This window comes from Akebia trifoliata, chromosome 2 (genome assembly GCF_017979445.1).
Source record: "Akebia trifoliata isolate Shusen 1 chromosome 2, ASM1797944v1, whole genome shotgun sequence".
NCBI lineage: Eukaryota > Viridiplantae > Streptophyta > Magnoliopsida > Ranunculales > Lardizabalaceae > Akebia > Akebia trifoliata.
The window spans coordinates 31,141,128-31,163,591 of NC_141376.1; the positions used below are offsets into that span (position 1 = coordinate 31,141,128).

The window sequence follows — 22,464 nt, forward strand, 5'->3', positions numbered from 1 at the left end:
TTTCGGTTGAAACCATTTTGAGTTTTCTCCTAATCAAATTATTGCCTGAAAACTAGATTTTAAACCTTGGTTCGCACTGCCTGATTTTTAAGATCATTGTTTGTTAATGATTTTTGCTCTTGGAATGAGGCCATCTGGCCAATCAAGCTTTTGGTCTAGAGTTACGATCGAGCTCGATAGTAGCTCACCTAAGCTTCATCGATGATCACATTCAGTTTTGATCTATCTTCTTGCAGATCAAAGCCATATCCTTTGTTAAGTCTGCCAAATTTTCATTCTGATACCAATTGATATGAGCGTGCATAAATGGTACACTGTGTTGGCTTTTACTCTAGTACCCTTATTTTAGGGGCCCCAACGAAGATGTGGTGATGGCTCTGATGCCATTTGATAGGTTACAACAAAGTTGATGTTTCAAATTTGAGCCTTCTTTCAACAAAATTTCACTCATACACAAACCAATAGAAGCCAGGGGACTTCAATGATAATTGAGCTAGCAGTATTAGGCGGTTCGAGTATGATGCTTGACGATAATGATAAAAAAAAATAAAAAAAATTTGAATCAAAACAAACATATTTGAAATTATAAGAAAGAAGGGAAGTCATAAGAATCATTATAATTGTGATACTTGGTACAAGATCTAATCTTTGAGTTCGACTTCCTCCACAAATTCAACCCTTTTTTCGATAAATTACATAATGCCCACAAAATATTATCTAAAAACAAAGAGAAAAAAAAAATGAAAAATGAAAAATCTGTGTGTTCAAAGAGATAGAATCAGATTTCTTTGGTTTTCATTGGCTGGAAAAGTTCCTTGAAGTGGATAGCAATACGGTTCCAACTGCATTAAACCATTCGAATTTGTAAAATCGTCGTTATAATGATATAATAAAAGAGGAGGAACACTAAGAGAAGCAGCAAAAGGATCTTCATGGTTTATTTTTTCTACAGTAGAAAAGCTTTTTCTCCCTCCATCGCCTTTGAATTCATCGTCAAAAACCACCCAATTCTCAGTAATAATTGTTTTTGATAAACTCATCGAATCCTTCTGTTCCTCGATCAATTGAATCTCTTTCACTTGTATCGATTTTTCCTCGTAGAAAGAACCCATGTCCCTTTTCTTAGAAATCCCATCTATAATTTGCTCCAAATCACGAATATCTTCTTCGGGGATCACCTCAACTCTTGGGAATTCAGATGCGTTTAAAACTCCAATGTCCCTACAAAAGTCGAAATACGATGAGAGCTCATCTCCTTGTGAGGCAGCCTTGTGTAGAACAAGGAGCGCCATTTCTGCCTCTGATTGATTAGCTCCGTAAATCCCAATTAAAACTTTTGCAATCCCATTGCAAATTCTGCTATAAACATCGAAGATCTCAATGATAATGCAATCCATTGCCTCGAGAATCAAAACTACGTCCATTTCATCGGCGTAAGGCCTTATTTGAAGTAACAAATCAAGCAAAGTTTGTGATCTTTGCAAGTCCCCGAGCACTTTCACCATCGAATTCAAGTTCTCCTTATTATCTTTCTCTTCTTCAAATGCATCGAAGACCGATCGCTGATCTAGGAAAGCAAAGTAGGCACGAACGAATGCGCTAAATCCCCATATTCTTGGAGACTTGATATGACCATCATTGAAGTTTGATAGATCGAAAGGGAGCCGTCCGATCTTCCGAACAGCGGGAATTCTACAACAGAAGATCCCATGCATTAGCATTAGACCCTTGAGTGCGACGACCCAATATCGAGTCTTCTCCATACGAAACGAAAGAGCCAATAGAAGAGATTTGAGGGTTGTTGGGGAAGTTCGAACCCAAGCGAAAACCCGTTGTGCGTTCTTGTAATCGACTTTGAATTCGTCATGGCTCGTGGCTTTGATGATTGCTTCTTCGAGATCTGGATTTCGAAAAGCTGTTCTTCTTGCAAATTTTGCAAGAATTATACTATTTTTGTCTTTAAGAACAGCTGAAGCTCTTCTCCATAAGTCCATCTTTGATGAAAATTCTTTCTTCTTCTTGGAAGTGTTTTTTAGCCTCTGATTTGCTTCCTTTTTCTTCTTTATCTTCAACATCTCATCATTTTACTTGGAAGCCAAAACAAAAAAGGCATGTTAGCCGGCCAAATGTTAGACCTTTTTTTTTTTTCTTTTTTTTTTTTTTAATTTTTTCTGTTTTTGTATTTGATCTGTTTTGTCTTTTGGAAATAAGAAAATCTGTTTGGAACCCCTGGTTTTGGAGAGTGGACTTTGTCAATAGTAGTTTTTTCTGTTGACAATTTGACCCGTTTGAAAAAGTTTCAACTACAAAATGCCACTTGGCACTCTTTTTTGTTTTTTGTCTTTTTGTTTTTTTCAAGGCCCACCAAACCACATTTTCTTGATTTAATCAAATTCGGATTGGGCAATTATTTGAAGGGTTTCAGTTGCGTTAATTCTGATAAATTTGGGAAAATTTTGGAAAAAAATTAGAGGTAAGTCAGAAAAAATTTGGTGCATGTATTTGCTACAAAAATTAGGGATTAAATGTTGATTTTTCAAAAAACTCTGTTCTAGACCAGATTTAAGTCTTTAACCATCTATGGACGTAACAAACCACCACGCTTTGCAGTCTATCCACGAAGACTTTCACTCTGGGTGGGATGCTTCTCGGGATTTTTCCTAGGATTTTCTTCCTGTAGCTCGTAGCCCTCGAACAATTCTCAAGTCTTTTCGCAGGGTTTTTCCCGTAAATCGTAGCCTTTTCCATGATTCGAACATTAGACATAGGTTGGCTCTAATACAAAATGTTAAGTACCTCTAAACCAATACAACAAAAAACTTAAGACTTATTGGAACCCATCAAATTTAGGCCCTTAACCACTTAGGCATTTAACAAGATATGAAAAAAAACCTATTCAATTAATTGCATTTTTTTATGTACTTTTTTCAAAATTCCATTTATAAGACAAAAATCATCTTGATTGGTGATTTTTCAATGGTGGATCAAGACTTTTCTCAAGGTTTTTCCTATAAACCATAACCTTCCCAGGTTGCCCTTTTCGTAACTGGAACTCAATACATGGGGTTGGCTCTAATACTAAACGTTAAGTACCTAAATTAATATATAAAAAAACCTACACTGCATTTGGATAAAGTTTCTTGACGACTTCTGCTCCTGCGGGGAGTTAGTAAACGTTTGCAGAAAGATATTTTTTGTTCTTTGTTGAGAAGCTCTAAGAATTTTCTCTTCTGCGAAAAGGTTTTTTGCTCTTACTGAAAGAGATTGAACTTTTACTCTTGTGCTGAGAGGTGTATCCACACAGGCCCTAGATTTCTTGCAACTCCTCAAATTTAAGCTCTTAACCACTAAGGCATGTAATGGGATCTGGAAAAAAAGTTCTTATTTATTCAATTATTTTTATTATTTTTTTTTTGTCGATGAATTTTTTGGCAGAGATGATTCTACAAGAAAAAAAAATCAGCTTGATTGGTAATTTTCAAGGCGGACTTTGACTGGTCAGAGAAAATACAAATAATTAGAAATCTCCAATGAAAAATGGTTGCTTTCAATGGTCATAAATCATAAATAAGGTTAATTTATTAGGTCAATACTCATTGATGAGGGGTCAATAACAATAACAATGTGCCAGAGGGCAATTACTTGGTGGAGTTAATTAAAATTTTCCATCCAACTAAGAAAGAAAAGTTGTGGACAATATTTTAAAACGTTTCATGTGTGTAGATATGAGGCCTACAATTACAAGTTGTGGTCCTCACGTCGTAAGGAACATCCCTATTTCTTGTCACTTGGTCCAGGCCATTGACTGATATTTGAGATTTTAATTATGAATCTGGCGACACCTTTCCCAATCAGCCAGGGCCGGAGCCAGGATTTTTTTTTTTTTTTTTTTTTAAAGAGTGCAAATTATGGTTAGTGGTACAGTTGAAGAGTTCGAAGATGAATGATTTTAAGGAGAAGTTCAGAGGTTTTAGGTTAAAAATTGAAGAAAAAAGATATTTAGGTCATTTTCAATTAGTCTATGAGGGAGGGCCCAGTCAAGAGGCAATGTCAACAGTAAAATATTGAAGGCGGTGGTGGGCAAAAATTGGAGGGAGTAAAATAGGACATGTAATTAGTTGAAAATATAGGGGTGTCTCGAAGTTTTGTCCAATCTAACTTGTATTTCACGCAAGTAGAACTCAACGGACGTCAAACTCGAAAAGATTGGGATTTCACTTGACTTGATTGGGATCCATGGGAAAATCAATTTTATAAGAGTCAATCCAATCTGAAAACTTATTGGATCAGATTTTTGTTTAATATATACTTATGAAGAGCAAGTTTGGACATAATCGAAAGTGAAGGTGCACTGCTAGAGTGTTTTTGATAGAAACACAATAATGATGTTAAAATGAAAAATTCTATTAGAGTATTAGTAAGATCAATTATACTAAGGAACTGAACATCAAGCGGTCAAGAAAAACCATGTTAATAAATTAAGTCTACTTAGAACACTCCAATTCATATGATACTATTGAAGAATTTGTTGCAGAAAAGCTCTTTTCAACTGATCGAGATTGATAAATTACGAAGATTGAAACAGAGAAAATAAATAATACAAGAAATTTACTTGATTCGACAGAATTGCCTATAATTTGCACATGTTTTGTGCCTCAATAAAAAAAAATATTCAACTTGAACATACAAGAAGAATGAAAAAGAAAATATAAAAGAACGTAAATGAAAATAAGTAAGAACAAACATAAACTCATTTTTACTAATAAAAGACTTGGCTCAGGATAGAATAAAATGAAGGGACAAACTTCATTTAATTGGTCTCAAATCTTTGGGATGAGGCTTTTTTGTTGTTACTGTGTCCTCGTTTATTATTAGTTTGAGACATATTGAACCAAAATGGATATAATGATTTATCATATTTGATGATTTATTCCTAACCGAAATCCAATTCCTAAACTATCAAAATTGAACAAATTGGATTTCGATATTATCTGATCCATTGTCAGTCCTAAAAAAATGGTCCATAATGCTTCATTTCACTATACTCTTACATTGACCACTATAAAGGATAAGCTATGTATTTATTTTTAGCTTGGCGTGTGGTGGGAGTGGGTATGTATTGAAAATTAATACATTTCAACGTTGCCGAGAACACGCAATTTAAAAAACAAAGGACAAAAGTATAAATATTTTTCTTCGTTGACTAAGATCTTACTCTTTTTTTTTTTTTTTTTTTAATGGAGCTTAAGTGTTGGAAAAGTCGACCCTATCTCACCTTAGAAGGACCACTGGCAGATCTCCATAGACATATCTTCCATTTTATGTTTCAAATTGTTTACAAATTAAGTCGCCTTCCAGAACAGTGTCCTATTCCTATAAAATTATTAGGTGGTCACGTGGTACATTTTATTGGAATTCAAACACCTTAGACTGCATGAACAGCTTTAGTAGAAGACCCAGATGTTTTAAATACCAACTAAAACATGCCCACGTAGACATCTATCTCATTTTATAGGAACGGGGCACCGTATTGGATCCTGAGTCTTACAAATTAACTATTGAGTGAAAAGACTTTCAAAATAATTGAAATATTATAGACGTGTTTGAGATGATGAAATTCCCGAATTTGAGACTAAACATATAGCACTTTTGTTGTCACAAAGTGCTATTGGTGTTGAGCGGAGAAAAATACCCAAATCTTGAAAGAGATACGTTTTCCAAGTCATTTCCACTCTGGTAGTAGCAAGAGATCGATATTTAGCTTCCGCACTTGAATGGGAAATGGTGAGTTGTTTCTTCGCACTCCATGATATAAGATTGCAACCCAAAAAGATAGCATAACAAGTAGTGGATCATTATGCACCTGGGCAACCAATCTAATTTGAATCCTAATAACTAAGAAGGCGAATTGGACTATTAGCATAAAAGCGTAATCCAAAATGAAGAGTACCTTTAACATATCTTAAAATTCGTTTGAGTACTTGAAAATGCTTATTAGTGGGTTGGTGCATATGTTGGCAAACAGAGTTGACACTATGAACAAGATCGGGACGTGTAAAGTCAAATACTATAGTGCACCAACAAGGGAGCGATAGAGAGTTGGATCATGAAACAAGGTCCCTTCTTTGATTAACTTGTGACTAACAACTATTAGAGTCGGAAGAGGTTTGAATTCAAGTAAATTAGCCTTTTTGAGTAAATCAATAACATACTTTGTTTGAGTGAGTAAAAGGCCAGAAGTAAACATAAGGAAAATAAAAAGGTATTACAACATTTAAGACAAGAAGTAAACACAGATATGGAAAGAGAAGTCTTGGATGTCCGTTAACTTAAAGCAATTCAAAGAATATCTTATATATTTATAGAGTTGCTAACATAGAAGTTATTACAACTAACATGTCTATATGTAGACACATGTTAAGGAAAATAACCATCTTGTCTAAACAATGACAAGTGGCATATAACTACTAAATTACATGGAAATAACCATCTTGTCTAAATAATGACAAGTGGCATAACTACTCAATTACATAAAAATAACTACTTTGGACTAGGCTAGATATCCATGGACTTCAACTTTTCTTATTTCTCTTTTACATCGAGGATGACGATAATTTTTAAATTAATGACTTAAATCCTTCATTGTTCAACATCTTTGTAACGTGTATCTCATGGATAATATCTTGGAGGTCTTCTGATTGTGTCATTATCAAGTTTGTTAATATCCATTTTGTAATCAAGAAATCATTCCAAAAAGAAGTTATTGATTATAGCATTTTCAATCTTTTAATTTTTTTATTCTTTTTGGTTCTGTCTTATGTAATTATTGTTTTTACAAATACCAATTAGCTTAGTTGGTAAAGTTTTTGAATGATAATTCTCAAGGGTTGTCTCATGGTAAAATTAATTACAGGGACTTGCTCCCTTTGGTGGTGTGTTCGAAACTTTATGACCTCTTGACTTACTTTGTTGCACATTGAGAAACTTTTGTAGGGTCGAAGTGTGCGATCTTAGTCTCGTCCCAATTTTTAAAGTCAATTGTAGTCATAAAAAATTTAAACAGACCTTGCAAGCAACTCTTTAAATTATCAAAAAATTCTTAAACTCAAACTTGGGCCTAAACATTTTAATTAGGACCCATTGATTGAGATGGACCTTATATGGTTTGGGTTTGGGCTGTCATAGATAAAGCTCATGATCTAAAACAAAGTTAAATGATCCACATATTAAATGTCGCATTCCACACCCAAATAAATAAATTTGGCCCCTAACAATCCATAAAATCTTTAAAATCAGATTTGGACAAATTTAGCTTTTTAAATAAATCAATCAAAACTCTTTAAATCAAGGTATAATTGGGAAGTTAAATTATCCTTAAGTCTATAAATATCAAAGCCTCTCTCATTTAGAGGGATTTATATCACTTTCTCTCAAAAGACAGAAGCTCTCCTGATGAAAATGCAAATTGTCAAAATTTTCTCCCTTAATGTGTAGTTTTTTATACTTATTTGGGTCTAAATGTACTCATTATTCTTTTATTTTAATTTAGGATGCAAATTGAGGCGTTAAGTGCAAAACGAAGCTAATTTGGGCGATTTTGGACAGTTTCGACATTGCTTCGTAATCTAGGCATAACTCTCATTCGAACTCCAATTGAGATGATTCAAGATGTTATAAAATTTTAAGAAAAAGATCTACAACTTTTATGTTTTGAGTTTTGAAAGATACTAGCTGCATCAAGGTCTAAATCGAACTTGAAGTTACTGCATCTGCACTGTTGACGTACTGGAACATCCCTTAGCTGCAATTCTAATACACAGATTTGACGCGATTTATTTTTGGAAGTCTCCAGATCTAGTGCACGAAATTTCTAGTTGAAAACACTACTTTCCTAATTATATTATGACTTTATTTTATTTTTAATATTTTTTCTTAATTAGTCAAATTTGGATATTGTTATTTTAGGATAAGATTTAGAATATTTTTAAAAGATTTTGTAAGCTTCTAAGAAGGAAAAATAACGTGTAGAAGAAAGAAAAAATTAAGAGATTAAGGGAACATCTCTCTCCCCCCTCTACTCTAATTTCTCCTTTGAGTTTTCATCATGGCCTTGTATAGGTAAACTTTTATAATTGGTCGAAGGAAACGGAAGCCTGGGAATCAATAAAACTGTGAGATCTAATTGATTTTTATTGTTCAATTTATAATTTGAGTATTGAATGTTCTTCTGTACCTATTTTCATGATTGTCTCGTTTAATTACTAGGAGGCCTACTAGCTTATTATTCATTACAATCTACTGCTAGGTTAGATATCAAATCCGTAATTATTTGATCACTCTAATTTGTGAAGTAACTAAGATTTAATGATTTGCTGTGTCAGAAATTATTAGATCTAAGGAAGAACGCTCGACTAAATTAAATGCAATCACTTGTGCTTGTATTGTTTAACTTCATCGATCTCTCTAATTCTTAAGACTACTACTAGATTAAATCTTTAGCGTTTGTCTTGTGTTATTTAGTAGTTAGGGTTAATTAAATCGCCTATTTTCTATTTAACTACAACTAAGGAAAGATAGAAAAATAGTTTCATCAGTGAATATTCAAATTGTGAATTGATATATACTTGCATCAATGATCAGTTGTAAAATTCTTATGGTGGATGTTAACTTAGACCAAGATTTGTTCTTTTGATTGATTTCGATATTTCAATTTGAATTGTTCCTTAGTTGTTTTTCTTAAAATTATTTTCATTATCCTCGAACCCCCCTCCTTGTTCACGTAACATAAAATTAAGTTAGATACTCTCTGTGGAAACGATCCTTACTTGCACCACTACATGTATTTTTAGGAGTATAGGTTTTATTTTTGGTTGCTTGCGATAGCACACCAAATTTTGGTGCCATTGTCAGGGAGTGATTTTAGTTGATTTTTGTGTTTTTTGTTATCCTTATTTCGTTCTTGAAATTTTCGTGAAAAAAAATTACTTTAATTGTTTGTGTTTTAGCGTAAAATTTTTATTTATTTTCATTACTCTAAATTTTTCTTGATTTGTTTTTCATGGTTTATTAGAGTTTCCTTGATTGTTTATGACTGTAACTCGATCTGTTAATCAAGGTGATTTGCAGTGCAATCCAGAAATAAAAAGAACTTTGCACAGATTAAGGAGAAAAGTTCGAAGAAATTCTGAAAAGAATGATCTAGCTTTTAATTTCCTATTTGCTAGCGATTTTGATTTAGAAGAGGAGAAAGTCATGGCTGGAAATCGAACTTTGGAAAAGCTTGTCACCCTTGATTTGAATCAATAACCCTTATGCATAACGTTCCCTACTTTAGATACTACTACTACTTTTGAATTAAAATTTGTACTAATACATCTCTTACCCACTTTTCATGGCCTTACAAGTGAAGATCCTCACAAGCATCTAAAGGAGCTTCATGTGGTATGCACGAGTATGAAATTCATGGGGGTGACTGAAGAGCAAATTAAATTAAGAGCTTTTCCGTTTTCTTTGAAGGATTAGGCTAAGGATTGACTCTATTATTTACCTTCCGGGAGTATTACCGCATGGAATGAAATGAAGATGTTTTTGAAAAAATATTTTCCATCTTCAAAAGTGACCAACATTCGAAAAGAAATTTGTACTGTAAGGCAGCACAACGGAGAGTCCCTACACGAATACTAGGAACGTTTCAAGAAATTATGTGTATGATGCCCCCATCATTAAATTAGTGAGCAGCTACTTATCTAGTATTTCTATGAGGGCCTTCTATCCACTGATAAGAGCATGATTGATGTTGCTAGTGGAAGAGCTTTGGTGGATAAAACTCCCGAGACCACGAAAAACTTGATTGCAAATATGGCGGTCAATTCTCAACAATTTGGTACTAGGCTTGACCCTCCATCTAAGCATGTTAATGAGGTAAATATTTCCTTCCTTAAAAAATAAATTGTGAGTATAACTTCTCTTGTTCGTCAAATGGCTATAGGTAATATGCAAACAGCGAAGGCATGTGGGATTTGTTCGATAGTAGGACATCCAACCGATATGTTCCCAACTCTTCAAGAAGAGCCAATTGAGCTAGTGAATGCAACGGGTGGTTTTCTTAGACAACCGCAAAGAAAGCATGATCCCTATTCAAGCACGTATAACCCGAGATGGAGGGATCACCCCAACCTTAGTTATGGAAATCCACAAATAAATCAGCCCGCGACTCAAAATCGCCCAAGTTGTCAGCAATATAAACAACCATACCCCCCTAGACAACAACCGGGCCAAACTTTTAATTCTAGTATGTCTTTAGAAGATATTGTTAAGTCTCTTACCACTAACAGCTTACAATTTCAATAGGAGACGAAACAATTTCAACAAGAGGCCAAGGCCAGTATTCAAAGTTTAGACAATCAGATGGGCCAGATAGCAATCATAATTAGTCGATTAGAGACACAAAGTTCAAGAAAATTATCCTCTGAAACAGTAACAAATCCAAGAAAAAATGCAAGTGCAATCGTTTGGAGAAGTGATAAAGAAGTTGAGATTCCAGTAAAGGCAGCCCCGACATCGTCAAAGCAAGAGAAGGAGAAAAACGTCATTGTAGACAAGAACGTTTCCAATGACGATGATGTACCTAAACGTAAGTTTCCGTCTTTTTATGATTATAAACTAGTACCTCCTTTTCCTCAGGCTTTAGTAGAATTTAGAAAAGATGAGCAAAATAAATATTTATATGAGACTTTTCGTAGATGCGAAGTAAATATTCCACTTTTAGATGTTATTAAATAAGTACCTCATTATGCTAAATTCCTAAAAGAACTATGTACAATTAAGAGAAAATAGAAACTTAAAGAATGTGAGAAGGTGAGAGTAGGGAAGAATGTTTCTACAGTTATTCAAAGAAAATTCCTAGCGAAGTGCAAAGATTCAAGTATGTTTATTATCCATTGTACGATAGGTAACATTAGATCTAAGAAGGCCATGCTAGATTTAAAAGCTTTTATCAATGTCATGCCATATTTTATATATGCTTCTTTGAAACTTGAACCTTTGAATAAAACTGGTGTTGTGATTCAATTGGCTGATAGATCCAATACATATCCTAAAAGTGTAGTTGAGGATGTTCTTGTGCAAGTTAATGATTTAATTTTCCTTGATGATTTCTATGTGCTTGATATGGAGAATGGTAATCAAATTACTTTTATTTTGTTAATAAATTCTTAAAGACATCCAAGACTAAGATAGATGTTCATAGTGACACACTTACCATGGAATTTGATGGTGAAATCGTTAAGTTTAATATTGATGAAGCCATGAAATATCCTAGTGATGATAATCCTATTTATTCTATTGATATGATTGATTCTTTAGCATAGGAAGTTTTTTAACTTGATGGAAAAGATGGATTGGAAATAGCCATTAGTAAGCATCTTGAGAAAGAGAATGAGGAGTTAGCCTTAGTATTGATTTGCAAGAAATTGTTACAGCGTTGAATGAATTTTCAAAGTTACAACAGTCAGGTAACATTCCTGATATTACATTACCAATTTCTAACAAGAGACTTTTACCCTCTTTTTTCCAGGCCCTTATTCCGAATTTGAAATCTTTCCCCAGTCACCTCAAGTACGTGTTCCTTGGAGACGGAGGAATATTACCAGTGATCATCTCTAGTAAACTTAGTATACCGTAAGAAGAAAAACTTGTGCAGGTCCTTAAGGAGTATAAGATAGCTATTGGTTGAACAATTGCAGATATTAAAGGAATTAGCCTGTCTACATGCATGCATCGTATCTTACTTGAAAAGGGAGCAAAACCTTCCTGTCAACCGTAAAGAAGATTGAACCCGCCCATGATGGATGTAGTGAAGAAGGAGATCCTCAAACTTCTTGAAGTTTGAGTGATTTATCTTTCGGATAGCAATTGGGTTAGCTCGGTTCAAGTAATTCCTAAAAAGATTGAATAACTGTTGTGAAAAATCAGAATGATGAGTTTGTTATTACCCGTGTTTAGAATAGGTGGCGGGTTTGTATAAATTATAGAAAATTAAATGTTGTAACCCGCAAAAATCACTTTTCTTTACATTTTATTGATCAAATGCTTGAAAGGTTAGCTGGTCATTCTTACTATTGTTTCTTTGATGGTTATTCAGGTTATTTTCAGATTGCAATTGCTCCAAAGGATCAAGAAAAGATGACTTTTACATGCCCATTTGGGACTTTTGCATATCGTCGCATGCCATTTGGCCTTTGCAACGCCCCAGCCACTTTTCAAATGTGTATGTTTAGCATATTTTCATATTATATTAATATATCATAGAAGTCTTTATGGATGATTTCACAGTTTATGAAGACTCCTTTTATAATTGCATAACCTTACACTTGTTCTTCAAATATACATATAAACTAACCTTATATTAAATTTCGATATAGCGTGAAATCCGAAGATAAGAAAATCTACAAAAGCTTCTACAAAAGATCAAGTAAAAACAAAGTCACCGTCAAAACAATCTTTTCAACCGATCACACGCGAAGTCCGAAGAGAAGAAAGCTAGACATGTCATCTTTATTTTTGTACTTGATTGTTTATCAGAGGAAAAATATTGAGATTTGTACTATCATTTTGATTAAATCAATAAAGTCATTTGCGATCTCTTTTCACTAATCTCAAGATAGATTTGTGAAATTTGTTGTCGACATCGGAGCCACACACAAAAAATAGTCGTGATAGTATGACGCCCCCTTCTGACTAACACTCCCTACATCCTCATAACAAAACCGTAGATCAGTTGCCTCAGGATACGTAGTATTATAAATCTTTTTCTTATGTAGTCCGAGGCATCATATTATCACAGTTCAAAAAATTATTAGTATATTTTTATACATATAAATAATTCTTATTTTTATTATTATAAAGTAGAACGGATGATTCATACTAACAATATTTATATAAATAATAAGAGAGATTCTATTGACAAGCCAACTTTTACTTGTAACACAATAATCTTCATGACCAAAGCGATTGGGATGTTAAAAAGTAAAAGTTGGTGTCAATTTAATTTGAAAGGGATCAGTGTGTTATAAGAGTTGGTGTGCCAATAGAAGCTCTCAAATAATAAATGCTTAACACATTAAAAAATAAATTATTTTATATTAAGAAATACATAACCCAGTTGACTCAACTAAGCTTTCATAAACTCTTGATGTTTCACAAATGATCTCGGATATTAACCAAGTCAACGCGATAGACGATTCGTAATTGCATCCAAACCTTGGATGACTCACCCGAGTCATCTCAATCTTGGACGAGATTTAAAACCATGTTATGGATTGCTATAGATCATCCTCCGGATAAGAATGAGCCAAACAAGTCTTGGAAACAATAGTACAAGCTCGAATAAGATTTATAAAAAACAAAAAACAAAAAAACAAATGAACATTATAATCCTACAAATTATACTTCAAGATCCTTTTTTCTGTTTTATTTAAGTACTCACAATGTGTAATGCCACCACACCCAACCATCAACCTTGTTTACTTAGAAAGCATCATCCTCACAAACTCCTCATAGTTGACCTGACCATCTCCGTCTACATCCGCTTCACGAATCATCTCCTCCACTTCTTCATCAGTCAATTTCTCTCCCAGATTCGTCATAACATGCCGAAGCTGTTAGTTGGTTTCCAATGCCCAATACATACAAATGAGTGAGAATTCAAGTCTCCTCCAGCAGAGACAGAAAGTTGACAAAATAAAAACAGTAATAGAAGAAAGCAGGAAGTTGTAAAATCCAATGTGTCAGACATGGGAGCCACTAAAACCCAATCATCTCCATCGTGAATAATGAGAAAATCAGTTCATATGAGTGCAAATCTATACTTGCTAGGGATTGGAAGTGTGATCGGACATGAAGAATAATCCCATGCAGATACAGACCACCTCTCCTCATCAAGTAGGACCAATTTTTGTTAACGTGTGACCTAAGGGCACATGTTAAGATGCATTAAATACACCTTGGAAATGAGCATTTGATAGTGTTTTTGGTAGGACAACATTTTTAGGGCATTTTGGGTAGGAAATAAATGTTGAAGGTGTATTTAATGCCTCTTAACATGTACCTTAGGGCACTTGTTAACAGGGTGGGTCTAATTTTGGTAGTGTAAGCAGACTGGATTGACTCAATATGAAGGGCTCAGTACCCTTCCCCTCTCCATACTGGTTTTTTTGCCATGGCATGTAGGACTACTTCATATTAACTCAACACAAAACTACTAACTTTTAAGAATTGGAGGGGGAAAAGAAGTCCCACAAGGGTTCCTTGACTATATAAACAAATGAAGAATAGAATAGAATAGAAAAAGAAGAATCTTAATACAGACTTACCTCTGCAGCAGAGATGAAACCATTTTGGTCCTTGTCGAAGACCTTGAAAGCTTCTTTCAGTTCCTCCTCAGAATCAGTGTCCTTTAAAGTAGAAAATCGAGAATTTTAGGATGATACATGTATTAGTAGGAAAAATAGGGGGGGATCATTATTTTCATGATGTCCCACCATAGAATGATCATTAAAACTCCTATATTCAAGCGGGAAAACACATATCATATTCCCAAATCCCGAGTTAATCAAAAGATACAGAAGAAAATAGCATTCAGAAACACAAAAGATGTGATTATTAACTTTTGAACTCATGTTTATTAATAATCATTATAATAGGAACAATAAAGGATCTGTAAAGATAAAAGTCTGAACTCAAGGATTAGATAACCAGAAATTACAAGGGTGCAATTTAATTAGAGACTTCCATATGAATAAAATGAAAAACGAATGGCACAAAATAATCCTAATAGATTGAAATGAAAATGATGCTATTGCATATATAATAACTTATAGTTTTCTTTTGTAGAACTGCACAAGCAAATAATTTTGTTCGTTGCACTAAAAGAAGGTTTTGGTAATTCAAAAGGAAGATAGAATCAATCTCCTACATATAAGCCATGGCACACTATTCGCCCAGGTTCAGCTTCAAAAAAACTCTATAGTGTTTAACTAAGAGAACTTCTATTACCACACCAAATTTTGCTAACGCCACACCAAGATGTCTGCTAATTCTTTGGTATTTAAATATGAATTGGGGTGGCATTAGCAAAAGTTGGGGTGGCAATAGAATATCTCTTGATTAATATATTCAAAACATAGGATTTGCCTGTCAGCAAACTTCAATGATACTGGCATCAGGGATTTACACAAACTATTTGTGATCATTACAAAATCCTGTTCAGCCATTATTCTATGTAAAGGAATAAATTCTATTGAAGCATGAGTCTTCAAAATACAAGCATCAACATCATCAAAGCCTCCTCCAAATTATTCAAAACCATTGTTGGACAAGACTAAATCCAACGAATCAACATGAGAGAATGAATGGTTAAATAGATTACTTTAAACTTTATTTTTTAAGTCTCAAAACTTGATAAACTTGAACAAAGTGCATCAAGAAAACATTGATATGCATCTTACAAAATGAATCTCATGAAGTAAAAAACATTCCAATCTTGATATGTCCAGCATGTGTGAGGAGAATTTAACTCACCTTCATTTTCCTTGCCATCAAATTCAAGAACTCGGGGAAATCAATAGTTCCATTTTGGTCAGCATCGACCTCATTGATCATGTCTTGAAGTTCAGCTTCAGTTGGATTTTGCCCCAGAGATCTCATCACGGTACCCAATTCTTTGGTAGTAATACAGCCTATGCATATCAGCATGAGAATACTATTAATAGCACATCAGATGAAGAATGCAAACCTATAAGGGAATGAATGGAGTAATGATAAATGGAGGAACTGAATGCACAAAACAATGAAGTTTTGTCTCAGCTTACAAAAACTTCGCAAACTAATGAATAATTGCATCTTGTAATGTAATAGGAATAACAAAATTTATGCACCATCAGCAATGTACTCTCTTTGACATAACTTTCAGAAATGTGAATATTGTTTTACTAAATGATTACAACATGAACTATAATTAACATTCGATTCATCATAATCAATGGAGAATCATGTGGTTTCATGCCTTGCAGGATAAACTGGTGGCGACAGAGATTCACCTTGTACAAGATATGCATGAGATGCAGTGATACCCTAACCACTAATATTTAAAGATCCTCAAACTCAAGGAAAAAATATCTAGAAGATACATAAATTTGATTTAATATTGAGGGAAAAATACAAATTTATACATGTCATATACTAGTAAAGGCCCACACTGGTTAGCTCTATATGTTATTTGTTGATGCAAAATAAATAAACTATATAATTTCATCTGCACATTGAATAAGATGGTTACTCAAACTAGAGTCTTATCCGAGTGATACAGCTGATACAAGTGGCAATCCTGTGTGAATCACGAAAAACAGGTGACTATTGAACCCATTACTAATAAATTGAAGGCAAGTAATAAGGAAATCTTGACACCTGTTGAAGAGCTTCCAAATCATCTTGTATTCCAAAATGTTCTCTATCAACAGCTCAAACTGTCCCAACATATTATTTTTTTTAGAAATGTTCATATTTTGGACTAAATTTGTAAAAACTCAATTTATTCTTAATATAGCTAGTAAGAACCACAACACGTGCCAAGGAACCTTGCTTCTAAAGGTATAAAGACAAAAAAGCCAAGAAACATAAATAAATAAAAAGTACCAATAGAAGGTCTAAAGTGAAACAAGAGGAATTACTCAATTAAATCCATTATATTCAAAGCAACTCTACTCACATGCTAATTAAACAACAAGAACTTCAATTTGTACCCACAATAATACCAAGGCAACAAGGTCCGTGAAATATATACCATACACTCGTCATCATCAATATGTATGACAAACATAAGTAGCTTTTATGCAAAATATCAAAAGCATAAAATTGAGTATTAATGATCTTCATTGTGCATTTTCCCATAAAGAAAAAGGATAAAAGACCTATGTTTCGAGTCTTCAGAGGAACTGAAAAACATATGAAAATAATCTCTTAAAGCCACCTCCTAACATTTTGTTTGGTCTAGTTATAGATGAAGTAACTGCTCACATTCAAGTTAAGGTCCCTTGGTTTATGTTATTTGCACATGACGTTAGCTTGTAGAAAAAAAAAATCCAAAGCATGAGCATCAATGCTAAAATGCTATAGATACTAACGCTAAGGGGTGGGGTGGGCCTTAGACGGGTCTTGAAGAACTAAAAACAGTCCTCATAAGGCACTGGTTCAAATTTGTAAAGCATTAAATGGGTTCAATATGTTTATATTAGTTCAATATGACTAAAAAACACAATTGATGCAAAGGGCTGACAAGTTTATCATAGAATTATTACAGCTAAAAGGAAATTGCAAATGAGGAGACTATTTTTTATGTGAAACTCTATTATGATCCTTAGGTTAAGACTTAAACTTTCCACTCCATTAACACCTGGGTATTTTGGAACATTAATTTGGATCTTAACATTTTGTATCAGAGCCAACCCCACTTCCAGGATTCATGACACGGGGAGGCAAGTATGGAAAAATAAATAAATAAGGGACTACATGACCTGAAGATCGTTGAGACTGTTGAAGTTGCTGATTAGGACGACCATGAAGTGCATAACAACGAGCCTTCACGTGACCCAACTTTCTACAATGATCACACTTATATCGCTAATGGGTAAGCAGAGACCTACTAGAAGGCTATGGAGAAGGTAGGCGAGCAAGCATAGCTGAGTGGTCTCCTGTCGAATGAGGTAGGACAGCTGCGCGACGACTCTCATCAGCCAAGACATAAGAATATGCAGTCTATAGGGACGGAAAATGATTCATACCCATTAAGTGAACTCTCACATACTTAAACTCATCCCAGAACCCAGCAAGAAACTGAAAGACTCGATTCTTATCTAGAATTGATGCATATAATGCCTCATTAATGGAGTCCTTCCAAGCATAGGATGAGGAATAGAAGGTCAACTCTTCCCATCGAGCACGGAGCTGGGATATATAGGAGGTAACTGAAGAGTCACCTTGCGAAAGACAGGAAATCTCACGCTCCAAGTTAAAGATCCGGACATTGTTTTGACGTTGTGAGTAGATATTCTTTGCAGAGTCCCATATCTGTTTAGCTGTCTTGGAAAACATAAACCCAGCCGCAATGTGTGATTGCATAGATGTAACTAGCCAATAACAAACCTTAGAGTCATTAGCAAACCATTGGGGATAAGTAGTGTCGGTTGTTTTTCCGCTCCTGTGAGATAGTCGATCTTCCATTTTCCACCAATAAATACTTCAACCGATCGAGTCCAAAGAAGGTAATTAGGACCATCTAATTTCACGGTGGTGATTTGGATGCTTGGAAAGTCGGTTGTGTGAGAGGGAGGACCTCCCAATCCATTACTATTATTGGTGATCGAGGAAGAAGATGTCTCGGAGGCCATCAAGAAAATTTACGTGGTTTGGTTTGAAGGGAGGTCAGAAAAAAAAAAAAAAAAATTCTGAGGTTGCTGTAGTCTTCAACCAACAAAGTTGTTGTGATCACAGGTCTTGCAACCACCAAACAACAGAGTTTGGAGTGTCATAACCTCCAGATAACTAGACTACTATCCTAACTGCACCTCTGCAATGATTGAAACTACTCAAACTGCACCCCTGCAGTGGTCTCAAGCCTCAAATGCACCTCTACAGGGACCGTGGCCACCCAACCTCTCTTCTGCAATGATCGCAAGACCCAACTGCACCTCTGCAGTTGTTGCGGAATTCACAGCACTACTGCTGCTGTCGTGGAAGTCAAACAACACTTCTGTTGCTGTCGTGGATGACAAACAATGTCAAACAGCCACAAGGCTGTTGCCACAGGTTGCTGAGGATAGTTTAATGGCCATCGATGGCTCAACAACTACAAATAAACTAGAAACAGCAACTCCACTGTAGAAGAGATTAAGTTTATAGCATGAGAAGATGTCGATAGGGTAGGCTCTTATACCAAGTTAGAAAACGATGGAGAGAAAAATTAAATTATTATTCACCCTAATTGGGTTTTAACTTAAAATTACAAAGACTAAAAGAGGAAACGACTAAAAAGGTAAAATGACTAAAAAATCTAATAAATAAGAATTATTCAACATACGGGTTCTGGAAAAAAAAAAGGGCTCCTCTATAATATGGGATATGGAAAGGAGTTTCAGAAGAGAGTAGGGGACAATACGGGATATGTGATGCTAGACAATGAAGGAAGAAGATATAAAAAAGAAATAAATAAATAAATAAAAAGAGGGGTTAGAGAATTTGGTTTAGAATTTTGAGTAAGCATTTGGGCTAGGATAGGATAAACCCCAAAGGCAAAATGAAATTTGATAGCAATTATTGTAGGGTAGAGAAGAAGGTTAAAGGTTAAGCTTTATAGGTAATGATTAAAGGTTAAGAGAATAGAGAAAGGATTAAGGGTTGAGGCTTGTAGGTTTCAAAAGAATCAAGAATAAATACTCAAGAAGTAAGAATTAAGAATCAAGATTTCAAAAAATTAAGAATTCTTGAAAAAAAATCAAGAAAATAAAGTTTATGGGTTCGGTACTTGAAAGGATTAGAGGGTTCTTAATGGATTCTTGATCTCTCACAAATAAACAAAAAAATGTAGAAAATATAGACCCTAAGGTATGATATGACCCTAAGGTTAAGACTTAAACTATCCACTCCATTAACGCCTAGGTATTTTTGGATCACCGGTTTGGGTCTTACTATAGTATGGGATATGGAAGGGGTCCGCCATGGTAGGCCACTGTGATTAGTCTGGGAAGGGGTGACTTAGGGAAAAAAGAAAAAGGGATACCTTTTACTTGAAAAGAAGGCCAAGGGCCTGGGGAGTTCATCATAAAGCGGGCCAACGAGGGCGTCGACCTTGAAGTGTAGGGATATGATATGACCCTTAGGTTAAGACTTAAACTTTCCACTCCATTAACAGCTATGTATTTTTGAACCACCCGTTTGGGTCTTAACAAACTCTAACTTTAGAAAATATAGAAATGAAGAAAGAAAGAAAAAAAAAAAAAACAAAGCCCTTAAAACAACAACACAAATCCTCACTACAATTTTTTTTTTATTGATTCTCCTCACTACAATTTTTCTCAAATGAAACCATCTTATGCAGAGAAATTGGTAGACTAGCACCAAATCATCTTCCATATCATTGGAAGAAAGTACAAAAAATGAAATGGAGACACACACACACAAAAGGAAAAAAAAAGGAAATATGGATCCTTCATTCACTTATTTCAGATACAGAATCTCAGTTATCAGTCCAAGTCAGAAACTTCTCAATGCATCAACCAAAGAACACATCACCAAAGCAAGAATACACGTAAAAAACCAAAACATCATTTGACCTAGATTCGAATGCAGACCAAAAAAATAAATAAATAATAAATATCGAAGCTCGAAATTTAAAATCAACAAATCGCAAGCATTTTCCATAAAATTCCGGGAAAAAAAAAAGATCTCAACATTTTTCATTTGAATCAACATAGTTCTGCACGGATAATCAAAGCTTGAAGCCCTAGAAATCGAAAGATATCAACTTTCTACGGTGGGTTTCAACATGAACAAAACGAGAATCAAAGATCAAATGAGGAGAAGAAACACATAAACACACGGAGAGAGAGAGATCTACCATCTCCGTCCTTGTCAAAGAGGCTGAAAGCTTCCTTGAACTCGGAAATCTGCTCTTCTGTTAGCTGTTCCGCCATTTTTTTTCGTCTTCTCTCCCGAAGAAACAAACAACAAAATCAACGAAAAGTGTGAAAGATTTTGGATTGTTTTGTGTCGCAACTCCCTTCAAACGGCTTCGTCCCTAATTGTAGGCATCCTGATACCTATACCCGATCGGATCTGTCATTTTTCAAGTACTGACCCGATCTGGTTGTTCAGGATCCGATCCCAAAAAAAAAAAAAAAAATCAATTTTTCGCCTTTCGAGAACGGGTTTGATGCTAGCCCAAGGTTTGGAAACGCAATGCACTGATCATATAGTTTTAAATTATTGGAGATAGGTAGATGCTTATACATAAATCATTTTTTAAAATAAAAAATAGCAAATATTTCAATCATGAAAAATATAAGTATTTTACCTTTAAAAAATAATTAAGTTGGTGGAATTTTCATTAAATGAACCAAGATTTTCAGAATATTAGATGAGTCATTTTGGACCTTGGATCAATCCATGTGATGAGTAATTCAGATATGTCATCTCGATCGCCTATGATTTTAAGACCATATTCTGAGCTTCACATAAAATTGAAAATATGTTGATGTTAGACCCTTGAAAAAGAAAAATTATGTGAAATGTACCCATACTGACAAACAAGTTTACAAATCGTTTGAAGCTCTCTCTCTCTCTAATGGTTATCAAAGATAAGGCAAACCCAAACTAACTACAACCTAATATAAAATCTAGTAGTACCATCCTCGTGGAGGATCTTACACAAAGTCTAGTCGAGTTCACCATTAGATAGATCTAAAATACCTACAAATCATTCTCATACAAATCGTATTTAATTGATTTCTCTAACTGCATGACAATCAAAGGAGTTGGGTAGGTCGCAAGATGTTGTTGGTCGAAGGTAGGGGCAAAGCTAAGAGGGGGCAATTTTTATTTATTTTTAATTCAAATACCCCTTATATTTGGTGATTATTTAGGATAGTCTTGTGTTTTTAAAGATGATGACATATCCTTCTAGTTGTGTTGCAGATAGCTCTAAAAAAACTACAAATCTTTTGAAGTTCTAAAAATAAATTTTAATTGATTCCACTAATTGCATGACATTCAGATCATCTCTTATTAGATTTATGAGCAAAAAAAAAAATCCATTCAAGATAACTCTTATGGAACAGAACTATATAGAAGAAAGGGAGTTGAGCAGGTCACAAGAAGTCACTAGTCGAAGGTAGAGGGGGGAGGGGCTAATTTATTTAATTTTTTGTGATTCAAATATCCCATACATTTGGTGATTATTTAAGATGTCCCTGCATTTTTAAAGTTGGTGGCAAAGCCCTTTAGTCGTGTTCCCGCAATAGAGAAATCAATCCAAGAACAACAAATAAAGAAAAATTGAAGTAAGATGCCATCAGACAAAGATTTTTATGTGGTTTCCTCAAGATTGAGGTATGACCACAGATCACATCGATTCCGCTATAAAAAGAAAATTTGTATTTATGGATTACGCCCTTATATTGAAAAGTGAAGATATATATATATAGGGTAGCGTTCAAGGGCAAACTTTTTGGCAAAACATTTTTCAAAACATGGGTTAGAGGTTTTGTAATGGGCTGATTTTTGGTAAGGATGATCACTACGGTGAGTAGATCATCCTCACCAAAAATCAGCCCATTCCAAAACTTCTAACCCATGTTTACCAGCTGAAAAATCGTGGACCGTCCATTTTTTGTAAACTGTTTTTTATGGGGTTAG

The 22,464-nt window shown here is 34.5% G+C and overlaps 2 protein-coding genes across 2 annotated transcripts; both read right to left on the bottom strand.

Moving 5' to 3' along the window:
• Positions 1-583: 583 nt before the first annotated feature.
• Positions 584-2,182, bottom strand: LOC147410131 (putative clathrin assembly protein At1g25240). Its single transcript, XM_086432362.1, has one exon. The coding sequence runs from the start codon at positions 2,073-2,075 to the stop codon at positions 765-767; it is 1,311 nt and encodes a 436-aa protein (XP_086288488.1). The 5' UTR covers positions 2,076-2,182; the 3' UTR covers positions 584-764.
• Positions 2,183-13,379: 11,197 nt separating this feature from the next.
• Positions 13,380-20,943, bottom strand: LOC147410132 (calmodulin-like). The gene is made up of 4 exons (XM_086432363.1): positions 20,669-20,943; positions 15,580-15,737; positions 14,373-14,453; positions 13,380-13,658 (listed from the first exon to the last, which is right to left on the bottom strand). The coding sequence occupies exons 1-4, from the start codon at positions 20,742-20,744 to the stop codon at positions 13,524-13,526; spliced, it is 450 nt and encodes a 149-aa protein (XP_086288489.1). The 5' UTR covers positions 20,745-20,943; the 3' UTR covers positions 13,380-13,523.
• Positions 20,944-22,464: the final 1,521 nt, after the last annotated feature.

Excerpts from the sequence above, each read along its gene's own strand:
- LOC147410131 (XM_086432362.1), bottom strand. The coding sequence starts at position 2,075 with ATGTTGAAGATAAAGAAGAAAAAGGAAGCAAATCAGAGGCTAAAAAAC.
- LOC147410132 (XM_086432363.1), bottom strand. The coding sequence starts at position 20,744 with ATGGCGGAACAGCTAACAGAAGAGCAGATTTCCGAGTTCAAGGAAGCT. Across the intron at positions 15,738-20,668 it reads CTTTGACAAGGACGGAGATG|GCTGTATTACTACCAAAGAA; the intron begins GTAGATCTCTCT and ends TGATATGCATAG. Across the intron at positions 14,454-15,579 it reads TGATGGCAAGGAAAATGAAG|GACACTGATTCTGAGGAGGA; the intron begins GTGAGTTAAATT and ends TCTACTTTAAAG.